The sequence below is a fragment of the Meriones unguiculatus genome, chromosome 9 (genome assembly GCF_030254825.1).
Source record: "Meriones unguiculatus strain TT.TT164.6M chromosome 9, Bangor_MerUng_6.1, whole genome shotgun sequence".
Classification (NCBI taxonomy): Eukaryota; Metazoa; Chordata; class Mammalia; order Rodentia; family Muridae; genus Meriones; species Meriones unguiculatus.
Genome location: NC_083357.1, coordinates 83,715,702 through 83,743,040, shown reverse-complemented (window position 1 = coordinate 83,743,040; position 27,339 = coordinate 83,715,702). Strand labels below are relative to the sequence as shown.

Genomic DNA, 27,339 nt, shown 5'->3' with positions numbered 1-27,339 from the left:
CAATTCACATTTAAAAGAAAGGGAGTACCTGCTTTTCTAATTGCACTTGTAAAAACTGTGAGAGTACTATAAATTACATACTTAACTTTTCAATTCTTCTGTCATATTTGATAGCTGTTAGCATACTAATAACTGCTATTTTGCTTCAGGTTGTTTTAATACAAAATAATAAGCTACACAGAGAGTATATATATTATGTAATTACAGGGGAAGGCTTCCATAATATGTTCCATAGAAAGTAGTTTGTATGGGGCTAACGCCAGATCAACAAGAAAATGACAGGCAAGTAAAACAGTACAACATATATAATAACACAATGCTTTTATTGATGGTAGAAGAAAAAGTCCTTCACTTATAAAGATATTTGCTCTACTGAATTTAGTATTTCCCCCTTGCTTTCTGTAGGTTGAATCTTTTCCTTAAAAATCTGCATTTTTCTTTCTCCAAAAATCACATCCAGCATGTTGATTCTCATTCCGAAGAAGTGGAAAATCTATCAATGGGCTTCCAGGATGTTTGCAGTGGATTCTTCCTTCACAAAAAGCCTATTTCAAAAAGAAGGAAGAAAATAAAATTGAACCTCAGATTACCTCTTCTATACTTTATCAAGGCACAACTCTGCCGAAACTTTTTTAAAGGTGAAATGTCCATTTAAATATCAGTAATCTCAAACAAGATAAATTAGAAAAAAACACAATCTAGTTCATAAAATTAAATCTCTATAAAAAACAACATAAAACACCAAAATTTAGACCATGGAGTGGTCATTTATCATTTACTTTGGTCTGTCATCTGTCCTCTGTTTCATACCTGTACCCATTCCCCACCTTGATAGGTACCTATGTGTGTGTATGTGTGTGTTTTAAGATTCATTTTATTTGAATGAGTGTGTGAGTGTGTGTGTGTGTGTGTGTGTGTGTGTGTGTGTGTGCACGCACGTGCGCGCAGGTGCAGAGGATACAATAGGGTGTGAGATCCTCTGAAGCTGGAGTTACAGGTGCTGTGAGGCTCCCCAAACTGGTGCTGGGCACTGAACTCGATCCTCTATAGGAGCACGCAGCAAGGGCTCTTCACTGCTGAGACGTGTCTCCAGCACTGGGTAACACGGTACTGGAAATGGGAAAAGTCAGTGGTGACAACATAAGAGCTGAGACATAATGAGAGACTTGCTGGGTCAGCTTCACAAATGAAACAGTGCTTGAGCAGGAATAGGTAATCCACCTCTGCGAACATGTATCTCCTAAGTCTTCCAAAGTACGCAGGCTCCTGAACAGAAAACAGAGCTCCCACATACTGCTTTTCTTTAACTGATCACGTGTGGACGCGAGGGGGATGGTATGCATCATGACACACATGTGGGTGTCAGGCGCCAACTTTGTGAAATACGTTCTTTCCTTTCTGTATGTGGGTTCCCGAAACAGACTGAATTGGTCAGGGTTGTATGGCAAGTCCTTTGCTCACTGAATCATCCCACCAGCTTGAGCTTTAGACACTGAAGTTCTTATATAATGTCAGTCCTGTTGGCATCACAGGCTAACAGTTATATTCATAAAGATCATTTTCCTAACTCTGATATAAAAAATTATGCACAAACAATGCTGCATAAGGTTGTCTAAAAATAATCTGCATCTAAAAACATACATTTTACTAACTAAAACTGGTGTTAAAAATTGAACCTGTGAAAACAAACACAGTCACAGTATCTACATAGCTATGCATTTCAAGGTTTCTGGTTAATTAACTCTCAAGATTATTCTTGCATTAAATAAAAAACTAGGACCAAAGTTCAGAATGGGTTCACCACACATACTGCTAATTCTCATCATCTAGGGAGTTCCAGCTAATCTGTCTTACAGTTCTCTCTCCATAGCCAAACATGCAGCCTGAACTACTTAAGCAGACGGGCCAGGTTCTCTACTCCTACCTACAACCAACAACACTTCTTCAAGTTAGTGGTGACCTTCTTATTCTTACTTGAAAGTTCATAACTGCACCAAGCACATTACATCAAAACTCCAAGTATGAAGCAAAAGCATCAGAAAGTATCTCTTTGGGTTCAGTCTAGCCACCCAAAGCCACTGTCAGGAACTGTCGGGTGCCCCTCCACCTTTCTTCCTTTTTCACGTTCTCAGACTCCACCCTACAATGAATTCAATAGCAGAGCCTGTGGATTTATGGAGCTTCTAGAATCAAGTAACATTAGAAATGCTTCCTACTGTCCAAAATGTACTTTCCTGTCTGAAGAGCTGGGTATAGAGTCAGCTTTCTAGATCTACTTACATTCCCAAACTGCACAGAACAATTACACATGGTGCCCAGGAACTAGAATTTAGGGATTTGGGGCTGTCTCCCCTCAAATCTCAGATCTGATATACTAGCACTTTGGTGCTGACGCTTTGGAGTCTCTGGTGCTGGCCTTAGTATGAAACCCCAGTAATTCAGGTGTGTCTCCATATTGAATTAAGGAATTAGGAATTAGGAAGGAATTAGGGCTGTATGGAGAGTTTTAAAAAGTATTCCTGGAAAATAACACGCAAATTCATAACTAAAATTTTATGTGATTTATGCCCCAGGAACATACTCAAAATATAAATGAATGAATTTGATAATTATATTTTTAGAAGTCATAAAGAAATAAGCAGTATTTCTAAGTAATTCTGAGGAAAAATAATACTTGAGTTTGCATAACTTCATATTATGTAAAGTCAAATGGCTGACTACCAATATGTATTTTCTATTGGAAATGAGAAAAACTAAGTCTTCAATTTTGTAACAAGAACAGGAAGTGAATGTATCTTATTGCTGAACATCCCATTCTAGATAGTTTCTCAGAGATATTTTATTCTATTTCATAGGCTTTAATAGTGTATTTCTGAGTTAAAATGCAAAAATATTCTCCCCAGTCAACACTATATATCTTGTTCACTTTATTTTTGAGTCAACTTTATGGCAAATGAGTTTTTGAAATGGTACACAATAATATTGCCACCCCAGTTAATTTCTTTGTTGATACTGAGAATCTAAAATTTCAGTGTCACTTTCTTCCCTGAAAACAACACAAGCCAAGCAAGCACCTGGACCATGAGACAGACTAACCTACTAATTCTATTTTGTTGTGGAGCATTGAATCCAGAGCCTGTCATATGTGAAGCATGCAAGGCCTCTACCAGAGCTACACCCCAGCATCCAAGACGAAGGTTTTAGCCCAGGGGGCACAGAAAGTAAGACTATGACATTTAAGTTGATTAGGAAATGTTTGTGCTGTACTATTTAATATGGTTAAGCCACAGTTACCTCAGGGCGTTGGTGTATAATGTATTTTTAAGCAGTGTACTCCTTTCCAAATAAAAATTTCCATGGAACCCAAACATATAAAATACATGAAAGAAACTACTGGGAGGCTGGGAGGACTAAACCCTCCCTGTTAGGTGCACCTTAACGTCCGTCCCGTCTTCTCTACTTCTAGCCTTTTGAATCCTTGCCTTTTGCATCAACCCCAAATGGCAGCCTGGAGAAACCTAATATCCTGCTGCAAACTTTTACCTTCATTAAAAACTGTTTTAAGTGATTTAAAAATCCCCAGAAAGTAGGAAAATGATCTCTATTTTCATTGACTTTAAAGTGACACTTAATTGTAAGCACAGTTCCTTAAGTTCCTTAAATCCTTGTATATACTTTGATTCTGCTTTAAAAAAAGAATTAAAAAGTCATGAGAACTGGTTCTTGAGTGCTACAGAAAAACGCCCAGAGTTATGAAGCACTCCTCTTTTGCCTGAGTAAGGGTCAGCGCTGTTTGCTTGACGGCCTTGTGTTGAGGGCAAAGAAAAGCAATGATAAAAAGGGAAAGTGCTACACTGGCTTGCTCTGACAGTTCAGAAGTCAATTAGCATTAGGTTTTTGCTTTAGGCAGACTATCAGATATGTAAGAAAAGGAAAAACTCTGAATTTATATTAGAATATTAGAATTAGTTTCAAACATGTATAAGCTTTGGGAAGCTGAAGGAGACATAGCTCAGGAACAGTATATTCAGCTGAAATACCAGAAATACCAGAAGATGCCAATAACTTAAATGTTTAATGACATTTTACTCAAATAGAATCAACACAAAATTATTGAGATAATTTACTTCCCCCTATAACTCTTTGAAAGTTGTTTTTCTTTTTTATTTCCACTTACAGCACACCTCAATTCACACTATCTACATTTCAAGGACTCAATAGTTCTGGTCACTTATCACAGGAAAATACATCCTGCCTATAGACCTGAAAACTAATTGTAAAATGAGGAGAAGAGTTTCTAGAAAATTCTCAATAGTTTTGCTACTGAAGACACTGGAAAGAAAACATAGTTGAATAGTCTGTAAGACAATAAATACCCAATGAGAAAATTGTTTAAAGTTGCCCAAAAGTTCTAGGATAATGGAATGAAAACAATAACAAGACAGGTCTGTTACCAAAGAGAGTAAAAGCATTTCCTTCCAAAAGCATATTAAGAAATAAAGTTTTGTCAAGAGTGTGATGTCCAAGACTGTGTCCAAACTTTCTGACTTTCTGCTCTCTCTCCCTAGAGAAGAAGATTTTCAGACAGCTGTTCTTTCTGAAAGTCATATGAATGCTTCTAGAAAAATAAAAGGCCTCCAAGTCACATTTTAGCAAGTAGGTGTGTTGCCTTTCCGATTCTTTTTTTTTTTTTTTCAATGCAGTTTATTCAGGAACATTGAACAATCCTCGGACCCCGGGGAAAGCCAGCCCACAGCTTAAATAGCCTCTGGGTAGCCAACCCAGGCGTGCCACGGGGGCAATGCAGATAGGTCCACATACATGGAAGCAAGCCAGATCCTCGGCCTTAGCCAAATGTGGAGTTGTTCGGGACAGAGAGCACTCACCATCGGGAAGGTGGAAGGCGGAAACCAGCTCCATCTTTAAGGCATAGCATTCCGCAGCTCTCTACAGTTCCCCCTTTTTGTTTTAGACGCATCAGGCAAGAGTAGAGGTCTGATCTCTGATATTAGAAATAAATTGGGACTTTGTACAGATGTTCATTTAGGTGTCATCCACCCAAAGAGCATCAGACCCGTCCGATACCTTTTTCTCAGAGGTGGGACCTGGGGCATCAACCCGCATGCAATCAGACATGCTCTTCTCTGGGTCCAAAGCGGCTGACCCTGAGTGCAGTGCTTAGCCTCGCATCCTGAGCGTATCATTTTAGCTTTTTATGGTATCCAACCATGCTTGGGGAGAATGTCCTGCTTCAATGGCTGTAAAGGCCTGAATGATCAGCAAATTGATACCCTATGGCAAATCGCTCAACCTGGCTGTCAATGAAAGTATGCTGGACTTTGTGTCACTAGCATACAACATGAGAATTTTTCCTGTGCTGCAAATCTGTCTAAACAATTGTCGAGCTATATTTTAGGTAATTGGACTGGAGAATTCGATACTACGATGGAGCAGCTGAGAGTGGCCATTGTCACAGTAAATTCTACTGGAGTGGACGCAGGACTAGCCACAGAATTATCAACATGGATTGCTGCAGCCATGAATCATCTGAATTAATGGGCGGGCTTGGGAGTGTTAGCAGGCCTTCTGGTGTTGGTCTCCTTGGTTTGCCTGTGGTATATATGCAAGATTAGAGTCTCACAACAGTGTGATGCAGCCTTTCCGATTCTTGATGGTACACTGTAAAAAATCTCCTCTTCTTTAAATAAGCAATACAAAAGGTCTCAGAAATGAGGCATGTTCTCCCATATTTGTGGATCCTAATTCTACATCTTTAAATGTGAGTATACAATTGGACTAACTGCAGAAACCAAGAATGAGAAAAGAAGTGGTGGGCGGGGCATTAGAGAAAGAATGGGAGAAGTACACAGGGGGGAACTGAAGTCAGAAGTCAGGGGTAGGAATATTATAAATACAGTATTCATTTATGAAATTCTCAAAAAAATAAAAATAAATGTAGTAAGAACATAAAGTGGAAAAAAAAAAAAAGAATAGAATAACTGTGATGGTTTAGACCAGAAGGTCCCTCACATACTCATATGTTTGAATGCTTGGTCCTCAGTTAGTGGAACTGTTTAGGAAGGGTTAGAAGGTGTGGCCTTGTTGAAGAAGGTATGTTACTCAGGGTTAGATCTGAGGTTTCAAAGCCCACACCAGGTCAGTCTCCTCTGACAATATGTTGCAGATCAAATGTGAACTGTCAGCTATTGCTCTATCGCATGGTAACATGCTCCCTGACACGATGATCATAGACTAAATCTCTGAAACTGTAAGCAAGCCCCCAATTAAATGTTTCTTTTATAAGCTGCCATGGTCATGGTGTCTTTTTACAAAAGAACAGTAACTACAACAGAAGGAATGAAACAAAGGATTCTGGAAGCATTCAGGAGAAAGGCTGGTGGAGAAGTGGCATATCATAACGTCAACTCAAAGCTGCAATCCATGATCAGCTTTTTCTATGTGCACCACTATGAAACATCAGTAGCTGAATTTGTATTGAACACAAAGTACATCTTTCTTTATATGAAAACTATTTCACCATGTCAATTTTACCTCTTCCCATTAGTTCCGAGCCCGAGGAGGTTGGTAAAACTGCTGCGTTGGCCGGGTGGATCGTCGTGGCTGTCCATCACCTCCTCTACGGAACTCAATGGTGTGATCATAGGTGCCTTCTTCTTCCTATTTGCAAAGAATAATGACTTAGCATGTTCAAAGTACCTCCAGCTTTCCTAAGTTAAATATGGTTTATAATCTTCATGTTAATATACCTTTTTAAGCTGTCAACAGAGAGAGGCAAGGGTAAGGGGGAGAGGCAGAGATATTAAAGGAAACAATTTCCAAATAATAGCACAATAGTCACATCAAATGATGAAATGTGAGGAACATAGAAATCAAATATAATTTTCCTGAGTATTTCTTCTGAATACATTTTGAGTGCTTGTTACAGAAAGGAGTCCTGGTAAGATAGCAAAAAGGGGTTGAGGAGCTAGAGAACACTGAGCAGCTACCTATCCTCAATTCATGGAATCTTCAACATTAAGAATCTTACATATACAGACAGAGAAAAACAATAAGTGGAATGGTGGGGGGGGGTATGCAATTTAAATATACAAGAAGCTTCATGCAAGAGAGAGCATAGTAAAGCATTTATTCCATTCCTCTTCCTTACTGTGATGGTGGATCTACTAACTCAAGGAAGAACAGAGGGAAATTAGAGGACTCTGATTAAAAAGTGAGCAGAGAAAGTATAGTTCATCATAAAATTTGAAAAGGACTTAAAGGCAACAAAATATAGTTAAAAAACAAAAAACAAAAAACCACACTGGTTTCTTACTGAGAGCTGCCACCCTGCATTTTTGGTTTTTGTTTTCTGTGTGTGTGTGTGTGTGTGTGTGTGTGTGTGTGTGTGTGCTTTTTAAAAATTAATTCAGCTATGACTAAGGTACCCTATCAGAAATGGGAAAAAAAAACTGGCTCTCAGTTTTATTTATGCAAGAAATAGCATCTATTTTTACTGAGTAGAATTTAAATTCCAACTAAATTATCAGTACAATAATTTGCATGATTTTGGAAATTTATTCTTTCTCCCTCCTTCTCATATTATGAAATCTTTTTTCTCAACGCTTTCCCTTCAGTCTAATAATAACATAGGAAATTATAAGAAAGTCTGAGTTACATTTCTTGAATTTTTATATTTCCTACTAGTGCACTGACACCTGCCAGAAACAGGGAGACACTAAGATGGTCTGACTGAAGCAATCCTATTGCTTAACGGTGATAGTTAGTATTAGGTATAAACACTCTCTTCATGCTTAAGCATCCTCCACAGTATTCAAAAGAAAGCACCATATTTTACACTTTTAAGACAGGATATGAAAGTCCAGGAACTATACAAGACAGATTTGGTTTGAATTCAAACATTGCTGTTTAAATCTGTGTCTCCATCTGCATGTAAAATAAATAAGCTATAAGACAAATATTAATGATCATTTTCAAGAACCTGTCATGCCAGAAAGAACAGTAAAATCTAACAATTCATCTGATGTAATTTAATAGCCACTTTACAGAGAAAAATGTGAGATGAGCTTTCCTTTCCCCAATCCCCTTTCCAAGGTCAATCTCAAACTGTGTAGGGCCTCAGATCTGGAACTCAGCACAACAATTAAAATGAAGGAGAAAAAACTAAAAAGTTCTTGGAAAAGGAAAGAGTTCTTTTACTATTCTGGTCACTGTTTTGAATGGTGATTATCAAATATTACTGAAATTTGAAAAGGAGATATACTTAATTTTATGACAAATGACAACACTTAGTGCTTTGCATATTAACTGAAAAGGATGGAAATATATCTGGTACTTTAGGAGAGGAAGTAATTATTGTAGAAATCAGATTAGAATGTTAATTTTGCCTACACCCAGCTGCAGAACTAGCTGGAGAACGTCTGAAAAGTCCTTGCTTTACAATGAAACACATCGTTAGAAGTTAGACACTTCACATGCTGCGCAACTGCCTAATAAAAATGATATTGCTATTGAAAAGCTGTCTCTCTGGCCTTAAAAGATTCAGATTGTACTCACTAGGGCCAATTAGTGTTAGAGAGATGACCAACCATGAAATTTCTTTCACATAATTTGATGTCTTCACAATCTTTTTATACAAAGTGGCAGTCAAAAACTAAGATTCTCATAGCTTAGTTCTCAATTACTGTCAAAGGCACAATCTTTGCTTTCATTAACTTTTAAATTTCTCCTGCAGTGCAGCTGAGAGCAGACACTGTTTCCATTGCTAAACCCACTGTGGTCTGCAGGAGGAGCACTGAGTGTTGGCTGCATCCCCATCCCACACCAAACAGTACAGTTGTTTATAGATGAGGAGTCTGACCTGTCTTTAAGGAAATCTAGTTACTCTTTAGCCTAACTTCTTCCTTCAGGTTTCAAAACTCTAAAAGTTATTTCATAGTTCATTAGCATTTTAAAAAACTGACACTGCATCAGAGTTAGCATCCTAGAAGGCCATCTAGTCACTCCCACTAGATTTGATGGACATATTTGTCAATATGTCTAGGGAGATAAAGCAATTTTCCCAAGTCACAGAGCTCAATACAAGAAGTTCTCATGGGAACTATTCTGTTTCTGACTCTCAGTGATGTTCTTTATAAGATCTGGAATACCTTCATGTGACAGAAACAACCAATGTGATCTTCACCTAAGCTTTTGAGACTGTAGTTATTAGGACTCTAACTTTTGTTCACCTCAGCTATGTTATCAAATACAGCCTAGTTTCAAAGAATGAATATTCAAAATGAACCCCTATTCATGCTCATGTTCACTTGCCCACTGAAACCTTTCCTGAGCAGACACCCTCCCAACACACACAACCTTCAAGAACCAGTCTGACAAGCATAAATCAAATGTATTTTGAAGGAAATAAAAATAACCAACAAAGATGACAATAATTTCAACAATAAAAAGAAACTGAACATTTACAACTCCATCACTTCAGCATATTTCTTTGGCCTCTTAGTGTATAATGTATTTAGACACCACACATCCAACTACACATGTTCCATCTGTAAGTGAGTTGTTCTATGAAACTTCACTATAAACTGGCCACTTGAAACCCACAAATAGAGGTTTTATAGATGTTTATATCATATGGATTTGTTTCAGAAGTGTTAGGTGAAATATGGTTAAACATATGAGCAAGCATGACAGGGAAGAACTGATGACTATGGATGCTTGCTAGAAGCCGTTGTGTTGTATGTATGCAGCAAAGGACACCAGCACTCACATAAACAGACAGCCCACAGAGCAAGGAAAGGTTTTCTAGCTATACATCAGACAGAGAGTTAGCATCTAGAATATAAGCATCAAAACAACAACAAAAATTAAAAACAAAGCATGCATGGAGCTAAACAGAGTTCTCAAAAGATAAAACACAAACAGCTGAAAAACATTCTTTAAAAGGCTCAATATCCACAACCATCAGGGACTTGAATATTAAAACTTTTTATCTTATCCCAGTCAGAATGGCTAAGGTCCAAAGAAATAAATAATGGCAAATGTTGGCATGGATATAGAGAAGCACACTTATTCACTGCTGGTGGAAGTACAAACTGGTACAGCCACTCTGGAAATCAGTATGCAGCTTCTCCAAAAAAACCTGAAAACATATCTACCACATGAACCAGCTATACCACTCATAGCAATACACCAAAATTACTCTATACCCTACTACAGAGATACCTGCTCATCCATGTTCATTGCCACTCTATTCACAACAGGTAGGAGGCAGTATATGTCCATCAACTGATGACTGGATAATGAAAATGTTACATATTTACACAGTGGAATATTACTCAGCTATTAAGAAAAACAAATGAAATTCACAAGTAAATGGATGGAGCTTGAAATAATCATCCAGAGTGAGATAACCCAGACTCAGAAAAAAACAAATGTTTCATGTTTTGTCTCGTTTATAGATGCTAGCTTTGAATCTTTAGAAATGTGTTTCATTAAGAATACCCACAGAGGTCAAAGTAAATGAGTAAGGGTCCATGGGGAAGGCAGAAAGAACACACTAGTATAAGGGGCTAAAAGGAAATTATGAAACAGAAAGGAGTAAAGTGCAGTGGAAGAGAGATAAAAAGGTAGAAGAGAGAAATTGGAAGGGATAAATAATGCTAAAGACTTCTAAAAAAAAAAGCTATGATATCAAAACCAACTACTATAGAAGCTTCCTAATATATATATATAATTTATTTTATTTTTCTTGTTACATTTTGTTAACTGTATCCCGCTCCCTCATTCCCTCCCCAATCCCACCCTTCATCCTTCATCTCCTCCCTGCCCCTTTCCAAGTCCACTGATGGCGGGGGACCTCCTCCCCTTTCATCTGACCCTGTTTTATCAGGTATCTTCAGGACTGGCTGCAAAGTCCTCCTCTGTGGCCTAACAGTACTGCTCCTCCCTTGGGGAATGGGGAGGTCAAAGAGCCTGCCATTGAGTTGAGTCCTGTCAGAAATAGTCCCTGTTCCCCTTACTATGGGAAATCAATTGGTTACTGAGCTACCACAGGCCACATCCAAGCAGAGGTTCTAGGTTATGTCCATTCATGGTCTTTGGTTGAGTATCAGTCTCAGAAAAGAGCCTGTGCCCAGATATATTTGGTCCTTGTAGAGCTCCTATCCTTTCCACGTCATACTAACTCCCCCTTCTTTCATATGATGCCCTGCACTCTGCCAAAGGTTTGGTTATGAGTCTTAGTATCTGCTTTGAAACACTGCTAGGTAGAGTCTTTCAGATGCCTTCTGCGGTAGACTCCTGTCATACGTTCAATGCACATCCCATTTTCCTAAAATATATTAACCCACATACATTTTTAAAAACCTAAGTGAAGTTGTCCTGTAATGGAGGCTAATGGCCCTATAAAACACCAGTTAACAAATAAAAAGCCCAGAGCCAGGAGTGAGGTTGCAAAGACCGCCGAACATGGCAGGCTACTGCTGACGTCTTGGTTAGCCTCCAGAGCTTGATGGTAAGATTCAGTTGCTGAAGACACCACATAGTTGAATCACAGAACATGGAGAATTCAAGCCAGTCCTGGCTGGAAGCTTTTCAATGGATGTAATAGTGAAGTTCAATATGCTTAAGCAATCTTTGAAATTTAACCTATACATAATGTTAGCAAGTACACATCTCTTGTTGTGATTCTATACAAAAACCTACTTTGTAAAGCACTAGGCTGTACTCTGCCTGTCTGGTCGGATGATATTTATAGGAATACAACCAAACTTAATATGAGATGTAAGCAAACAATTGCTGTCATGACAAACATGCTTTTACAAAACATTATGCAATGGACTGCAAAGTTACAACTTAAAATATTGTAAATGACCTGTTTAAAAATTAATTCCACCAATATTCTACTGTATTAGAACAGCTGAAACTGAAATCAAAGACAACTCAGCTCTTATTTCCTTGAGGTTTGTTTGTGGATAGCCAGCCTTTATGGCCACCACAATTAGATGCTACCAATAGTAATGTAGTTTATCAATTGCCTTTTTTTTTTTTCTTTTTTGAGATATATGTTCTACTCTAGCACTTACAGGTCTAACACAAAACAGCAAGTCCATAACAACCTAGAGCTACAAACGAAAGGGCAAACTTGTAAAGAATGCATAGTATGGCAACCTAGGGAGTCGTTATTTGCTTAAGTAATCACTTCCACAGCCCAAACTAAGGCACAGGTCCCCTTCACATTCCTGTCTTCCCCTTTGGCATGCTTCCAGTGATGGGGAGTAACACAGACCACATACATTTCCGTAATCTAGAGGGCACTGAAGAATCTACGGGCAGACTTTCTCTGAATTAGTATCATTACTAACTTAGAGGATAAATGTGGAGCTCTTTTTTTTTCAACTGAAATCTTCAATGTAAGTAAGACAGATGGGCCCAGGTGAAAAGGGGTAGCTGTGCATATGGGTGAACAGTGTGCTTTGCTTTCTTTTTCAGTGTTACCAAACTTTGGAACCTGTGAGGCACAAACATTACAAACTATATCCAGTTTCACTTCAGCCATAAGCTACTAACCGAACTCCAAACTGGAGTGTGTGGCTAATGTAAGGAAGGACGGGAAATGCCATCTCTGACTGCTCACAAGAGGAAAGTCAATTATGCCCTTAAGTTTTCTCATTTGTTAAAAAGAGCTCACCTGGTGCAACTAAGTAGAAAAAAACCCTTAGAGTCAACAATACATGAGATACTGTTACAACACAAAACCTAAGATAGCAAATGCAGTTTAGGTTTTAGAATTGTGACAGAAACAAATACCATTTTAAATAAAACTGGGAAGGAAATTAGTCTTCCTTCTTCCATTTTTATGCTCCATATCTGGCAATATTTAAAGTAAATATTTTATGGCAGAAGAGAAAGGGAGAATATTAATGGAAGAAGAAAAATCAGATTAAAAATCTAATCTGTTTTTAAATCTATGACAAACACATAATAATACAGTTTTCATTCTGATAAATAGAGTTTCAAAAGGACTGTGGACCATTTCACTGACTAAGTCACTTTGACCTCTTTTTAAATCTTTTTCTTTCCTATTAAGGACACGGTGGAAAATACCTATAATCCCAGCAGTGGGAAGTGAAGACTGGGCATGTAAGCGAGTCTCAACTATGGAGCAAGTAGGCTAGCCTGAACTAGAAAGGCTTTAGCTTATTTATTTATCTCTATTTGATTTTAACTAAAATAAATAAGTGCCAAAAACCCTGTTTTCTAAAATTATATTAAAATTGGTGACTCTATAGGGCAGCACAAAGTCATATAAACACATACATAGCTAAAGGTTTCTGCCACGACTGCCAGGTAAAGCAAAATATAAAGACAACTATATTTGAATATGGATTTCTGAGTGACCGCCGAAGCAAACACTGTACTATCATCACTGTCCTGTCTCTATCACCAGTAAGGTTTCCTTCTCTTTAATGCAAAATACAGCTGGTTTGGGCAGCTTAAGCACCTAGGAAAAGTCACTAACTATCAAAAGGTTGTACTGTATCTTAAGCAGGAAAAAGAGAACTTTTTAAAAGAAATAGTAGCAAATTTCAATAATAAAATTCATGGACCCTTTTCCAATCCAAAACTACTTCTATACATATCTATGATTTAAAATAGATTTGGGGTATGTTAATTTTCATGTGTGACATTTTTACTTACTTGTAAGGTTTTTATAATAAAGTCTGTAAAACTAAGAAACAGAAAAAGCAGGTTAGATGTTTATTCTACTATAGTCTGGCATCTTTAATGTTATTTAATACTTATAATAATAATTTGAATTATTTCATCTCACCATTTCTAGAAGAAACTAAGGCTCAGAATAGTATGTCCCAGAGTATTCAGTGGCCATGTTTCAGGGAGATTGCTCAGCTATACAATCTAAAAGTCTTTAGTTTGAATAACATGGTGTTTCACTAATATTTCTCACTTTGGATAGTTTTCCCTTAACTTTTCTAGTAGTTCAATTTTTCTAGGGTCAATTTTTTTAAACATTTTTCAGCTTTAATAAGGAATATTTGAAAAAATGAGAGCTATACATATTTAAAATGTACACTGAAATAAAAGATATATCTATACACACTGTAAAATGATCACAAGCCAATTAACTTATCCATCACCTCACATAGTTAACCACAATCTTGCTGCTTTTATTTTATCCCTGTGTTTTCTTGGGAGAATAGTTAAGATCCACTCACTCAGCATAACACAAGAGTGCTAACTGTCATCACCAAGCTGCAGGACCCTGTCATCTCACACAACTGTAACTTTGTTCCCTTTCAACACCTCATTTAACTTAACCTTGTTCCTGCAGCCTCCACACCACTCACAGCTTCTTTTAATCCAATGTGACTGTATTAGATGCTCTGTATGAATGAAAGCATACAGTCCCACTTTACATAGAATCATTTTAAAAGGTTTTTCAAATTATCAGTGCCTGTTTGTGCTATATAAACGTGTGAATACAGATCCACAGAGTCCATGAAAGGGTACTGGATTCCCTGGAGTTGGAGATACCGGTGACTGTGAGCTGCCATGTGGGTAATGGGTAGAGCAGTCAGTACACCCTAACTGCTGAGCTGCAACTCGATTGTTTGTACAGCAGGAGCAGCTGGAACACTTTCCAACCATTTCTCTAGTTCTGAGCATGTCTACAGTGCCACATTGTATGATTACATAGATGGCTTCAGCACAATCATTATTTAAGTAACAGTCATTATCTTTGTTGAAATGACCGTTAACTCAAAAGTATTATCATTTGAAAAAAATTTAAAAAAGCATCTCTCTGAAACCAACTGTCTTAACAGGTTACAGCCTTTCTGGAGTCCAAACAGGAAGTGTGTAGCTACTCTATAGACATCGGCCTGCTCAAAGCTCTCTCTAAGAGATTCTGCATCACAGCAGGATTCTCAAGAACTCTGTCTCTTTAACCAGGTCTGGCTCTGGTATAGAGTTCATCATGTCTGATACACACTACTTCAATTTTCCTATCACGTTTCAGGTAGTAAACAGCAATGATGCCATTACATAAGAATTATTTGAGAAAATAAAATTTTCAACAAATAAACAATCCATTTGACATTAACCTAAACTGAATAACTTTAAATAAAAATGTGTGCTTCTTTCAATTAAACTATTTAGATTTAGATACTTTGATGAAAACTCGGAACTGAGCTCCTTACAGCACTATTCCAATTGCAGCATGTAGATAAAGAAAAAAAAAATCTGGAGAAAATGAAAGCCAATGGTGTGAAAACAAAGCAAAACAAACAAACAAAAATCCAAACAAAACCACAACTGTCACCAAATTACTTCAGAAGTTCAAAAGCTACAAAAGGAATAATTTCATTTGCATAATTAATATGGGATAATAAATTTAAAACTAAATGAAAACCTAAAGAATATATCATTATAACATATTCTATTGCCATTTTTCTTTCTTTGGAGGGCTATCACTTTTATGTATAAAGAAAATGAGGGGGGAAAAAAAAGACCAAAGAGGAAGCAAATTAGCAAAAGGGCATGGATGAAAATGATCATCAAAAGTTACAGACAGTATCTTATAAAATCTCAGTAATTTGAGGCAAAATTAAAAATAAAATCACATGATTAACCTCTTTGAACATCTTGCTTTTAGCCTATACTCCTAAAATAACAAATACCACTAGCAATAAAAGAGGGGAGTTGAAAAAAGTACACAGAAGTAGAAGGACCACTTGAAGAGAAAGATATGGGTCCTCTGATGCCCATAGATAAATGTTAAGGTAAATGTTTATGCTTGCCAGAGCAATGTGTTACAAAATATGGCAGCTGAACAGATGTTCTGGAGTATTTTATAATTACGTATAATACAATAAAATATACATAATAGTCTACATACATTAGACATATACATTATAACGAGCAGTAATTACAAGTAAGAAATTCCTATTTAACTCCTATAACTTATATTACTTTTACAATTTACAATAGTAGGTTAATATAACAGAACTTAAGATAATAAAACTAATTCTTTCTCTGAAAGCAGTAATTACCATATCATTACACCAAACTGGCTTTACTGTAAAACAGTTAGCTCAATGGAATTCCTTTAAGGGCCCAACTGAAACAGATACACATATGGTATGCTACAGGGACTGGAATAGAGATTTTAAAAATTGAATTAGAAAAACAACAACACTTTATGTCCAGTTGATAAATTATAGGACACATCTCTGCTTTTAAAATTGAGGTCAGAAAGAGAGATTTGAAGGGAAATGCTTCATATAATTATCAGTAACAAACGACAGAGAAGTGAATAATTTCCTGATGTTGTCTTTTCTTCATTAAGAATTAAGGAACTTAAAACAGACAAATAAAAATGTAACGTGAAAGCAGGTACAACCTCAAGTATCACGCCAAATTCATGCCCAAATATGCACAACACTGCGTGCAAGACAAACCGTAATCATTTCTCTTGAGTAAAAAAAGAAAACCAACGTTTAACAACAATCACCAAGGCTAGTTTAGTTGCTCAGGGGCACAGTTGTCCCAACACCACAGGAATGGAAGTGATGCCCCCTTCAGGTCAGGGCAGGGAACCACAATCCTGCCTTTTCTACTACAAAGGAAGGCTGCACTTTTAGAACTGCTGACTGGGTTTTCTAGCTGGTCTGTTTCCTCTTCCATATATCAGACTAGATTGTGTAAGATGAAAAATTTTTACCTCTTCTTTTTTATTCTTTCAGTAGGAGTCACTTGTCAAGTGTCATCATTTCTAGAATCTTCATCAATGAAATAGTCTTTTACATATTGGGACTGACTATTCTACATAGCCTGCTACTTGGGATAATATTTCAAGTATGACTTACCTAGAATATAATACTATTACATATCTCTCATGAACAAAGTACTCTCCTCCCCTTGACAAAGTATGAATATATGAGGCAACTGCTTTAAAAATTTTATCAGCTGCTCAATCAGTTTATTCATTCTGTGCTCAAAACTGAGTGAAATCCTTACAACTAACGCCCAAGTCTAATTCATTATGTATCTGTTGAGAACTCTTTTCCAAACCTAAGCACAAAGCTTTACAGTAAATGGAGCTGAAGTTTGTGCAGAATAAATAACCTGATTTTGGCACACTATTCTTCCTGGTATATTGTGAATAACTGGAATAAAGAGATAGTATAGCCTTTGGGTGATTTGTTAGCCTTCATTTTTGCTGAGTGGGTAAATTCTAGATGGGTAGTGACAATACAACTGAACCTTGATAATAGCTTGCAATGCATTCAGAAATTGCTAAGACATGACAGCATAAGGTTAAACTCTTCCAGCCGGACAGTGGTGGTGCACACCTTAAATCCTAGCACTCAGGAGGCAGAGGCAGTGTGAATCTCTGAGTTCGAGGCCAGCTGGTCTACAGAGCAAGTTCCAGGACAGCCAGAGCTGCAGAGAAACCCTGACTCAAAAAAAAAAGGAAAAGGAAAAAAGAAACAGTAAACTCTTCTAGCAATGAACAGTATGAAAAAGCAAGAGGATGGCTGATTTTCTACCCCATGCCTCTAATTCCCAGCTGCCCCTGAGAAACACCAGCTGATACTTCTACCAACAATCATCCTCATTTCTGTACTTAGATAACATAAAAACTTACTCATGGTTTTAACCTTTAGAAAAATAAGGAAACTCCATTGTCTCTCTGTGATAACTAGTGCTAGTTGAAAGACATTTTGTCAGGCAAATTTATCAAAATATAAGCTTACCACTGTAATGAACATATACATGATTAAATCACACAGAGCTGGGGGAGTATTCCCATTCAGAAATGAAATGCATTCTCTGTGGTGTCAGAAACTGTCAAATATAAATCAGTCCTTCAACTTAGTTCAAAGATTTTAGGCAAGTTAAGTTACTGGCTCATAATCTCTACCTGGAATTTTTCTTGTGTATAAAGTGGGGATACTGATATTTACTTCAGGGGATCCCATAGATATTAAATTAACTAATACATTTCAAGAGATATGCTGGGGGACCAGAAAGTGCTCCAACGGCAGCCATTTTGTTCAGTAGAGATTCTAGCCTTCACATTTCAACCCTATGCTACATTTACTTTAATAAATTAGAGTTCATTGTTCATTCTGCTGTTGTATATATTTCACTCATTATGCTTAAGTTTAAATCTTTTCCCACTTGATTCTAAACTGTTCAATATGCAAGCAGCTATTTTTTAAATGTCTTTCCTACTATAGGAAACTTTCTGGGTCATTTTTAACAGTTAGATGGCTAAAGAGAGAAGAAAGTATTATGAAGATTCTTTTCCAGGAGTAAAAGAGAGACACCGCTATTTCTACCCTTAAATGACTGAAAAATAGTATCCACTCATTTAATTTCATTAAATGAATGAAAATCAGTATCCACTACCACCTGATACAGAAAGACAACTATATTCTGCTACTATTTGCTTTTTAGGTTCATAAAAATGCAGGAAGCATGCTTTAACAACCTATAGCTCCAAAACTGAAACATCTGAGATGTTCGGCATAAGTCACGAGAGCTTATTATATTCTTTGCTCACCATCTTATACAAAGGAAGAATAAAAATGTGATTGTACTAAACATGCTGTGTTCTTATTGTCATCTAAAAATGAAAATACATCTCCTTTGTCATGCAGCCAAACCAGAACCAGTGACAGAAGGAACAAGTTAGGAAGGCATGAGGCCTCTGGCTTCTCTTGCATTTCCCTGACTAAAAGTAGGAAGACAAACCAGTCAACTTTATGTGTGTGGGTGTTTTGACTATCTGTCTGTATGTAGGTGCACTGCACATGTGCAGTGTCCATGCAAGATGGCATCAGAACCCCCTGGAACTGGAGTTACAGATGGTTGTGAGCCAGGATGGAGTTCTGGGAGCTGAACCTTGGTTGTCTGAAAGAGCAGTTAGTATCACTCATCATCATGTCATCTCTCCAGCCCACAACCAACTTTTTGTTTTCATACAATCTATAAACAAAGGTCGTTTTTCCTTTGTGAAACTTAAAACTCCCCTCGAATGAACATAAACTATGAGTATATAAATGTACAGTAAATAAGCAGATGAGGTAATACATGTTTGTAATCCCAATATCTAGGAGGTAGAGGAAGGAGGATCAAGAATTCAAGATCATCCACAACTACAGGAGCAAGTTTGAGGCCATTCTGAGATATTTAAGACCCAGCCTCAAGCCTCCTCTATCAGTGGACTGGGGGAGGGGCATGGGAGAAGAGGGAGGACAGGATTGGAGGGGACAAAGGAAGAGGCTACAGCTGGGATACAAAGTGAATAAATTGTAATAAATAAAAAAATTAAAAATAAAAATAAAAATCCTGCCTCAAAATAAGTAAATAAACAAATATAAAAAGGACTATTAAAAGTATAACAAATAGGTTACCTGGATTAGAGAGAAGAAATAGCCAGATATTGGTAATGGTGTCTAAATCATAACACAATTTGCAAAGCAAAGGATAACAATGAGGCTCAATGAGAAATCAGACCTACGGAGCTTCAGGGATTCTAACAGTTTAAAGACCCTTTTCAGAATATAAAATCCATGATTCAAATTTCACTTTCACTATCTCTGAAGGCATGTCAGTCTTAAAAGGTAAAGAAACAACATGAAAAACACAAAAACAGAACAAAACAAAAACAACCTTGTTCAGGGTTCAACAATAATTTGTTCAAAGCCAAGGTCTGGACAACAATCCTGTCAATGTCCAATGGCAGGTGTACTTTCCGCAGGACTGGCTGAAAGCATCATGCCTGCACCAACACAGAAGCCATCCACTTCTGAAAGCTATATGGTTTCTGAGGTATATAGGAAAATAGTTTAAAGGAAAAAAAAAAAAACTTTTGAGTTTTGTATCCGAAGTCCTCTTAACACAGGGGACTGAGGGTTATAAAAACAGAGAAAACAAAAACACCGACTAATTTACTATTTAAAAGATTTGTGAATTTTATATTAGACGTACATTTTAGGAGTCCATGAAGATCTCCATTTTATTAGTAACATTAAAATAGAAACGTTTAATAGAGCAAGAAATGAATGATGTAAAAGAGTCATTCGGTGTCCTTCCACGACGAGATGTAATTTAGGACAGATGTGGAGCTCCTAACTCTAGTCCAAGCTGCTACTGTGGTTTAGAGCATCAGACCTCATTCAGGAGGTGAACATTAGAGTGGCTGTTCCTTCTCAAGCCTTTAAGGCAGAACAAGGAGTAATCAAGAACCCACATAACCAGGCATTTTAATCTAAGAAAATGTTCACTAAGCAGTTTCTATGTTGCTTAAAACAACCTAGGAGTTTGTCTGTTTTTGTTGTTATTTTTCAGAGGAGAGAACACATAACTGAGATTTTAGAGGTACTTATTTTGACTAGGCTGCGGTAGACTGTGAAGTTCATGCTCTTTTCATCTATGTCAGTGATGAATAGCCCAAGAGAGATTATGTCAATCTTGTTAAATTCAACCTCACACTTTAAGTGGATGTGTACTTTAATAAAGCAACAGTATTCGGATGCTAAATTTCTGAATATGGAATACAAATCACCCACAAGGCTATCTATACTGTACACAACCCACTCACTATACTGAGCTACCCTAAAACATCAACCTTATCCATAGCAGCTACGGGATCTAAATGAATTAACACAGGAGCAAATTCCTTAAAGTGAGATATTATTAGCTCTTAATGTAAAATTCTATTCTTCATAGTATTAGATACAGTACAATCCCTTTTTCTTTTCTTTCTTTCCCCTCTCTCTCTGACTCTGTCTCTCTCTCTCTCTCTTTTCTTCTAAGACAGGGTTTCTCTGTGTAGCCCCAGCTGTCCCGAAACTCAGTCTGTAGACTGGCTGACCTCATCTGGATCACAGACAACCACTGGCTTTTGCTTCCCAAGCGCTAGGATTAAAGGCCTGTGCTACTACCACCCAACTCGCTTTTTTCTTTTATTAATTTAAGTCAGACTACACTGGCACAGGTGATGAACTTAACACGATTCCAGAGTAGCTCTTTTTTTAAAAAAATTTTATATTAATTAGTTTATTCACTTTGTATCTCAGCTGTAGTCCCCTCCCTTAACCCCTCCCAATCTCTCTCTCATCTCCTCCAAAGTAGCTCTTATTTTGCATCTTACACTAACAAATTATTTTAGAACTTGTTCACATTAATAACCAACATAATAGCAAAGAGAGAGAGAGAACTTCATCTAAATTACCACCATCTTTGTTCATTTTTCTTCCAATGAAGAAAAGGAACCTCAAGGCAATATTTTTACAGACTCAAGTCCTATCAGCATATCAATACTAATCTTATTACAAAAATTTGCCAAGATAAAAAGATTTTCTCTTCCTTGGTATCTGCTGAAATACAGCCTAACTCTTTAAGAACATGAATACTAGGAAAAAAAGAATCACGTAAAGCTTATCAAAGCAAGTATTTTCAAAACATCTTTATATTTACAATTCTTGATTCTAAGATATTTACCTCCAGAAGTCCAGATGACACAAATAATTCTCCACTATATACTTAATTGGCAAGTTCCTAAATTTACTCAAGAATGTGCCACTATGGCATATTTTAAATAAGGGAGGCTCATCAATCTTATGATTAAAAAAAAAAAAAACATACTTAGTATTTATTTTAATGAATGATAAAACATTCAATAGCAAGGTCTTTGAGACAAGCTACTTTTCTAAGTTCTCTGGTGTAACTGGAAAATTATAGGCTGGTGGTTCTTAATCTGTGAGTTGCAACCCCTTTGGGTCTTTGGGAAAGACCCTGGCATGGGGTCACATATCAGATATCCTGCCATTCAGACATTTACATTATGATTCATGATGGGAGCAAAATTCTAGTTCTAAAGTAGCAACAAAATACTTTCATGGTTTGGGTCACCACACATAAGGAACTGTATTAAAGGGTAACAGCAGGAGGAAGGTTTGAACCCACTGCTACAAGCTATTTTAGGTTCTTTTTAGAAACCATGCTGTATTTTAGCATGGTAGCAATTAGAGATCAACTATCTGTGATGGGCTCTACTTTCCTGTGGCACACAAAAGTTCCATTAAGGTAGTGTATAAATTAATGCTCTGATCACAAAAATGTCTCTTCTAAATACAATTTCCTAGTTTCCTATTTGTAGTCTATCTTTAAATTCTAAAGGTGAAGGTGGACAGTATATTACCATTGTAATACAAAAATGATAATGAACATGTATGAAGTTTTCCTCATTTTAAATTGTTCCATGAGATGAGGGAGGGAGGGAGGGAGGGACTGGGAGGGAATGAGGGATCGGGACACGGCTGGGATACAGAGTTAATAAAATGTAACTGATAAAAATAAAATAAAATAAATAAATAAAAAAAGAAAAAAAAAAGAAAAAAAAATTGTTCCATGTTAGGAAAATTTCTCTTCATAAAAGAGTCAATAATAAACAGATAAATCAACAGGTTAAGCTAAACATCATGAGATTAAAGGTTTTCTGTTTTGTTTGTCTTAGTTATTTAATTTACTTATTTGTTTGTTTATTGCTGTTAATTGAGATGATTTTCATATGTTACCTAGGTTGATATAAAACTCCTATGCTCAGGTCATCCTCCTGCCTTGGCTTTCTTAGTGAAGGGATTTGGCATGTATTACCACACCAAATTACACAGTAGTTTTTAATTTCCTACCCTATTTCTTTGCTCTTTTAACTGAGAGAACCACCCCCACTTCCACAAAGGAACAGTAAATATAGCAAACAGCAGATTCTAAATCAGCCCTGCCCTGAACACACATGGGACTCTAACATTTGCTATTGAATGTGTTAATATCTGGCATCAAGATAAGATTTTTAAAAAATACTGTATGGGGCTGTAGAGAGGGCTCAGAGGTTTAAAAAGGTCCCGAGGTTTGATTCCCAGCATTCAAATGGCAGCTTTCAGCCATCTGATAACTCCCGTTTCAGGGGATTTAATGCCCTCTTCTGGCTTCATCAGGTACTTCACACATATGGTGTATAAACATACATGGAGGCAAAATACCCATACACATAAAATAAAATCAGATCTTAGAAAAAGAGTCTGAAACATGCTAACATTCTCATGATCAGATTAATATTACTAAACAATTCTGGAAAACTATTTCTAGGGTCATTTCCTAAAAATTGAATTTTGATGATGCCTTTGGACAAGATGTGGTCATTATGCTAGAAAGACTACAAAAAGAGTTCCCAATGAGAGCCTCCAGTGGAAACTGAATGAGTGGCAGACTGCTAGCTAGTGCTGAATGAACACAGAAAAGTGGCTGAGTTTGCACACCAAATGTTCTTCAGGCAGGTATGAACAGACCAGAAACTGAGGGATGAATTGTCACAGATGGCACAATTCCTATTCAGTTTATTTGCTTTTGACTTTTCCAATTGAAAGCACAATGGAAAATTATAGGAAAATTTTAAGACAGACTATATATACACAGCAGCTATGTGTATTACTTTAAAACAAATATGTCAATATATTCTAAGGCCTGTAAATTGTTTTTACTCACTAACATACATTACAGATTTCGTCATGGAATTTCTGGCAGATATGTCACCATTTTTTCTTGTCCCTTATGTGGCTTTCAGTTTCTTCCTTTAAGGATGGTACTACAACCCCATTACTGATTCCTTGGATTAGCAACTACACAATGACTGGCTATAAGTGAGTACTCTGAAATCTTGGGCTGGGGGCAATAAAAAGACCCTGTCAATTCACACTGCCTTTAGCTCTGTATCAGGGTCCACATTTTACTGCATCCTTGACGTATAACTGTATCATTAAAATTTTTCCACTGATTGATAAGTCTAACTGTACTGTTTATTGCTTCGACCTGCATTTGTAATTAAGTTTTAGTTGTAACAGATGGCACTGCTACTTCAGCAAGAAACCATATGAAGTGTAAGTCAATAGTTCAAGGCTAAAAAAAAAAAAAGCAAAATTCTTAATAAAATTAATCTAATAATGATATGAGTGTTACTGTGCTGCATGGCAATCAGGCATTAATGGCAAGCAATCCGTGGTAAACGGCTACTGTTATTTACAGTGCCAAACCAAGCATTCTTAGGTTATGGGAAAAGTTGAACCAAGCAGAGCATCAAACTTTCTTTAAGCCCTATGAGGATCATTTGGTCTGAAGCCAGATGTGTGATCCAAAAAGCATATCACATTCCTCAGTACCATGCACACTTCATAACTGAGCACCAGAAAGGAAAGCATTGTCCAGCAAGTCAGGTGAGGATAAGCCAGCACTTTCCTAACAGAGGAAGCTGTACTGTGTAGTCTAAAAAGAGCTGACCAAAGAGAGAGCCACCAAACCCTCTTAGCTCTTCTTTACAATTCTCCTCAGGTTATAGATCTAGCCTTACAGTGAGAGCTCTGGGGAACTTATTTCCATCCAGAAAATGAAAGGGAAGAACATTCACCTTCAGTTTTCCCAGCCAGTGTGCCTAATGGAGAACTTGGGCACAGGACTAAAAGACCTCTCTACCTAAGGAAGACCTTCTCTCCAACGACTACCCGAATCTCCAGGGATTAGATCTATTCTCGGAATCTGTTGACCATGCAATCCTAAGAGATTAAAGACAGGTGAAAGTGGGGTGAGAAGGGATAACATTACCCCGCAGTCCAGCGTGAAGATTAGTCCACTTAGCTTTACACTGTGAGAAGCATGCAGAGGGCAGGAACAATGGTTCCTGCCAAGAGGGTAAGGGAGAAGCAAAGTAGTGAAGTCATTTGGACTTCTTTAAGAAGGCACAGTCAGAAGACTTCAGAGCAACAGGGAGGAGGCCAAGCCCATGGCGATAAAAATCATCTCTATAGATGTTGGGCAGCTACAAATCATATATATGTAAACCGTATTATTTAATCTTCACAACATACTGTAGTGAAATTGAGACTCGGAGATGTCAGGTAACTTACCCAAGGTCACATAGGTAGTAAGTGGCAGAGCCGGGACTGGAACCCAGGTCTTCTGATTCCTCCTGTGCATTCCCAGCTCCCCTAGAGCTGAAGCAGGGGCAAAAAGGGAGGTGGAAGTAATTTGCCCATGACCAGCCCTGCCCGCCCTTCTTTCAGAGGCTGAGCAGAGCAGACATTTCACTCTCTTTCTGCGACCCTTTCCACCAAATGCTTTCAGGACAGCACAGAGAAGCTGAAAATGTTCACCAACCTTGGACTCAAGAATGGATTAAAAGGTGATGTCCAAAGTTACATCTGGCTAGACTTTGGCATTTAGGTAAAACTCACTGGACTCTCAAAGCATAACAATTCTCACCTCAGAAAACAGAACTTTATTTTTTACAATTAAAATTATTTAAAGCAGTTTGCTCAATGTTTTCTTTAGCAGGTTCAGTTACACCTTTTAAATTACATTACAAGAATGATTCTGAAAACTGATGAAGTCCCAAGATAACAAGCTACCAATAGTATTCCATGATATGAAACTACTTTTCACCAATTTAATCATCTTAACTAGGTGATTAATGTCATCATTTAAATTTTAAATTAAAAAAATTTAATTATAATCGTTAGAATAAAATGTCCATGCATTGTTTTTTTCATAGCCCACATACTCAACAGAAACATGTATGCATTACTATTTTGGTATAACCTAAGTTCTTTTCTAAATTATTTCTAAAATACTTTTAGTACTTCCTTTTAGAATTAAATTTCTATAGTAAAATTTAGACTTTTTAGTACCTAGCTTGGAGAATAATGCTTTAACTTTTCTTAAGGAAATACAGTTTAGTTTCTTATCTTATCTGTATCTGTAACCAAACATGAACAAATTCAATGAGAAATTTTATTTCCTTTTCTAATATCCTAAGATTATAAGGATGCAATTTAAATTGCCTCTGCCCATAGCCACCTTCTCATCATTCCTGGACCTTTTTGCAGTTAAGTCTTCTCTTCACACATTTCAGACCCTGGCAGTCTTAATGAGAATAAGCAGGGTCAAGTGTAAAACAAGCATTTATAGAGATGAGGGCACTAGGGATACCAAGGTATTCCTGCACCAAACAATACTCTTTAATCAGACATCAGCTCAATCACACTCTTGTCCCAGTTGGAAAGTTATCCACCCTAATATTTAATCACTTGATAGCTTCAAAATGAAAAGAATAACAAAGGAGACAAAATAAAGGGAAAAAAGCCTTTTTCCCTTTATTTCCTAAAGGAGGAAGAGAAGAGGCAGAGAAGAGGTACATAAATGAGGGAAAGTTACCTAAAAGATATAAAACACATAAAGTATTAACACCCTGGAGATCTCAATATGTTTCTTTAAGACTTGTTTCATATTTTAAAATATGAATCTCCTGATCACCTTATCAGAAAAGTACATTTCTGTACTTTTTACGTATTATTGAGAACTTTATTTATTCAAGTCTTCCAAGATAAATGCTTATTATGCTGTCCTAAGCCATTCATTAGGTGGTACCAAAAATAATTACCAACAACTAAAAAGATTGTATGATCAGAATGGTTACAGTTTGAACCATAAACAGCTAAATTAAACTAACTTCTCATGTCATGTTTTCTATGATAAGCTCTTTGTAAATCATGACCTGACCCAAAAGACTGACCCTAATATCCTAATCAAACCATCTGAGAAAAGAAAGTGTATTTATTCATAATTTTAACATGCCAGGAAATGATTATCCCAAAAAAAAAAAATCAGAGTCTTAGAAAAGACTTCCAGTTACCTTCTCCACATTATCCCCAACACATGGCGTGTATTTGCAAAGCTGTAGCCTTGAGCCATGCTAGCAATGTTACGGACTATGCCATTTCAGTCTTACCAGTATTTACCAGGTAGTTACTAGAAGAAAGTATCTCTCACATTACATAAATAACAAGTCTATTTTCCAAAAAAGATCACAGTCTTTTACATAAAAAGAACACAGTCGTTGGTAAAAACTGTCATATGGAGCTGTGATGTTTAGCTCTGCATTGAAGCAGCAGTTTTTGATAATACAACTACATTAATTACTCAATAAGTGCTGACCACCTTCCACTGTGAGGGTACCAACTCAGTTTTCATATGAACGTAGAAATCTGATGCTGTCAACTTGGGGGGAGACAGCACTTACAGTAGACAATCACTGATTGTATTAGTCCTTTTATTTCTACTAGCTTTATCCAACTGTCAATTACCACCTCCTTTTTTAGTACCTGGAAAGACAGTATTTTTTAAAAGCAGAATACCCTTCTACTTAGAACACATCTTACAAATAAACTCTGAAATTAA

The 27,339-nt window shown here is 36.9% G+C and overlaps 1 protein-coding gene across 3 annotated transcripts in view; it reads right to left on the bottom strand.

The window, feature by feature from the left end:
* Window positions 1-306: 306 nt before the first annotated feature.
* Window positions 307-27,339, bottom strand: part of Tdrd3 (tudor domain containing 3) — a 145,259-nt gene continuing 118,226 nt past the window's right edge. For 2 of the 3 annotated variants that reach the window (XM_060391499.1, XM_060391502.1), the window contains exons 13-14: window positions 6,553-6,678; window positions 307-545 (exon numbers count right to left, since the gene is read on the bottom strand). In XM_060391499.1, the coding sequence (XP_060247482.1) occupies window positions 6,562-6,678 (117 nt within the window). In that variant the 3' untranslated portion in view covers window positions 307-545; window positions 6,553-6,561. Of the gene's footprint in view, window positions 546-6,551; window positions 6,679-25,010; window positions 25,098-27,339 lie in introns of those variants that run through there. The other variant, XR_009594281.1, reaches the window with a different exon arrangement.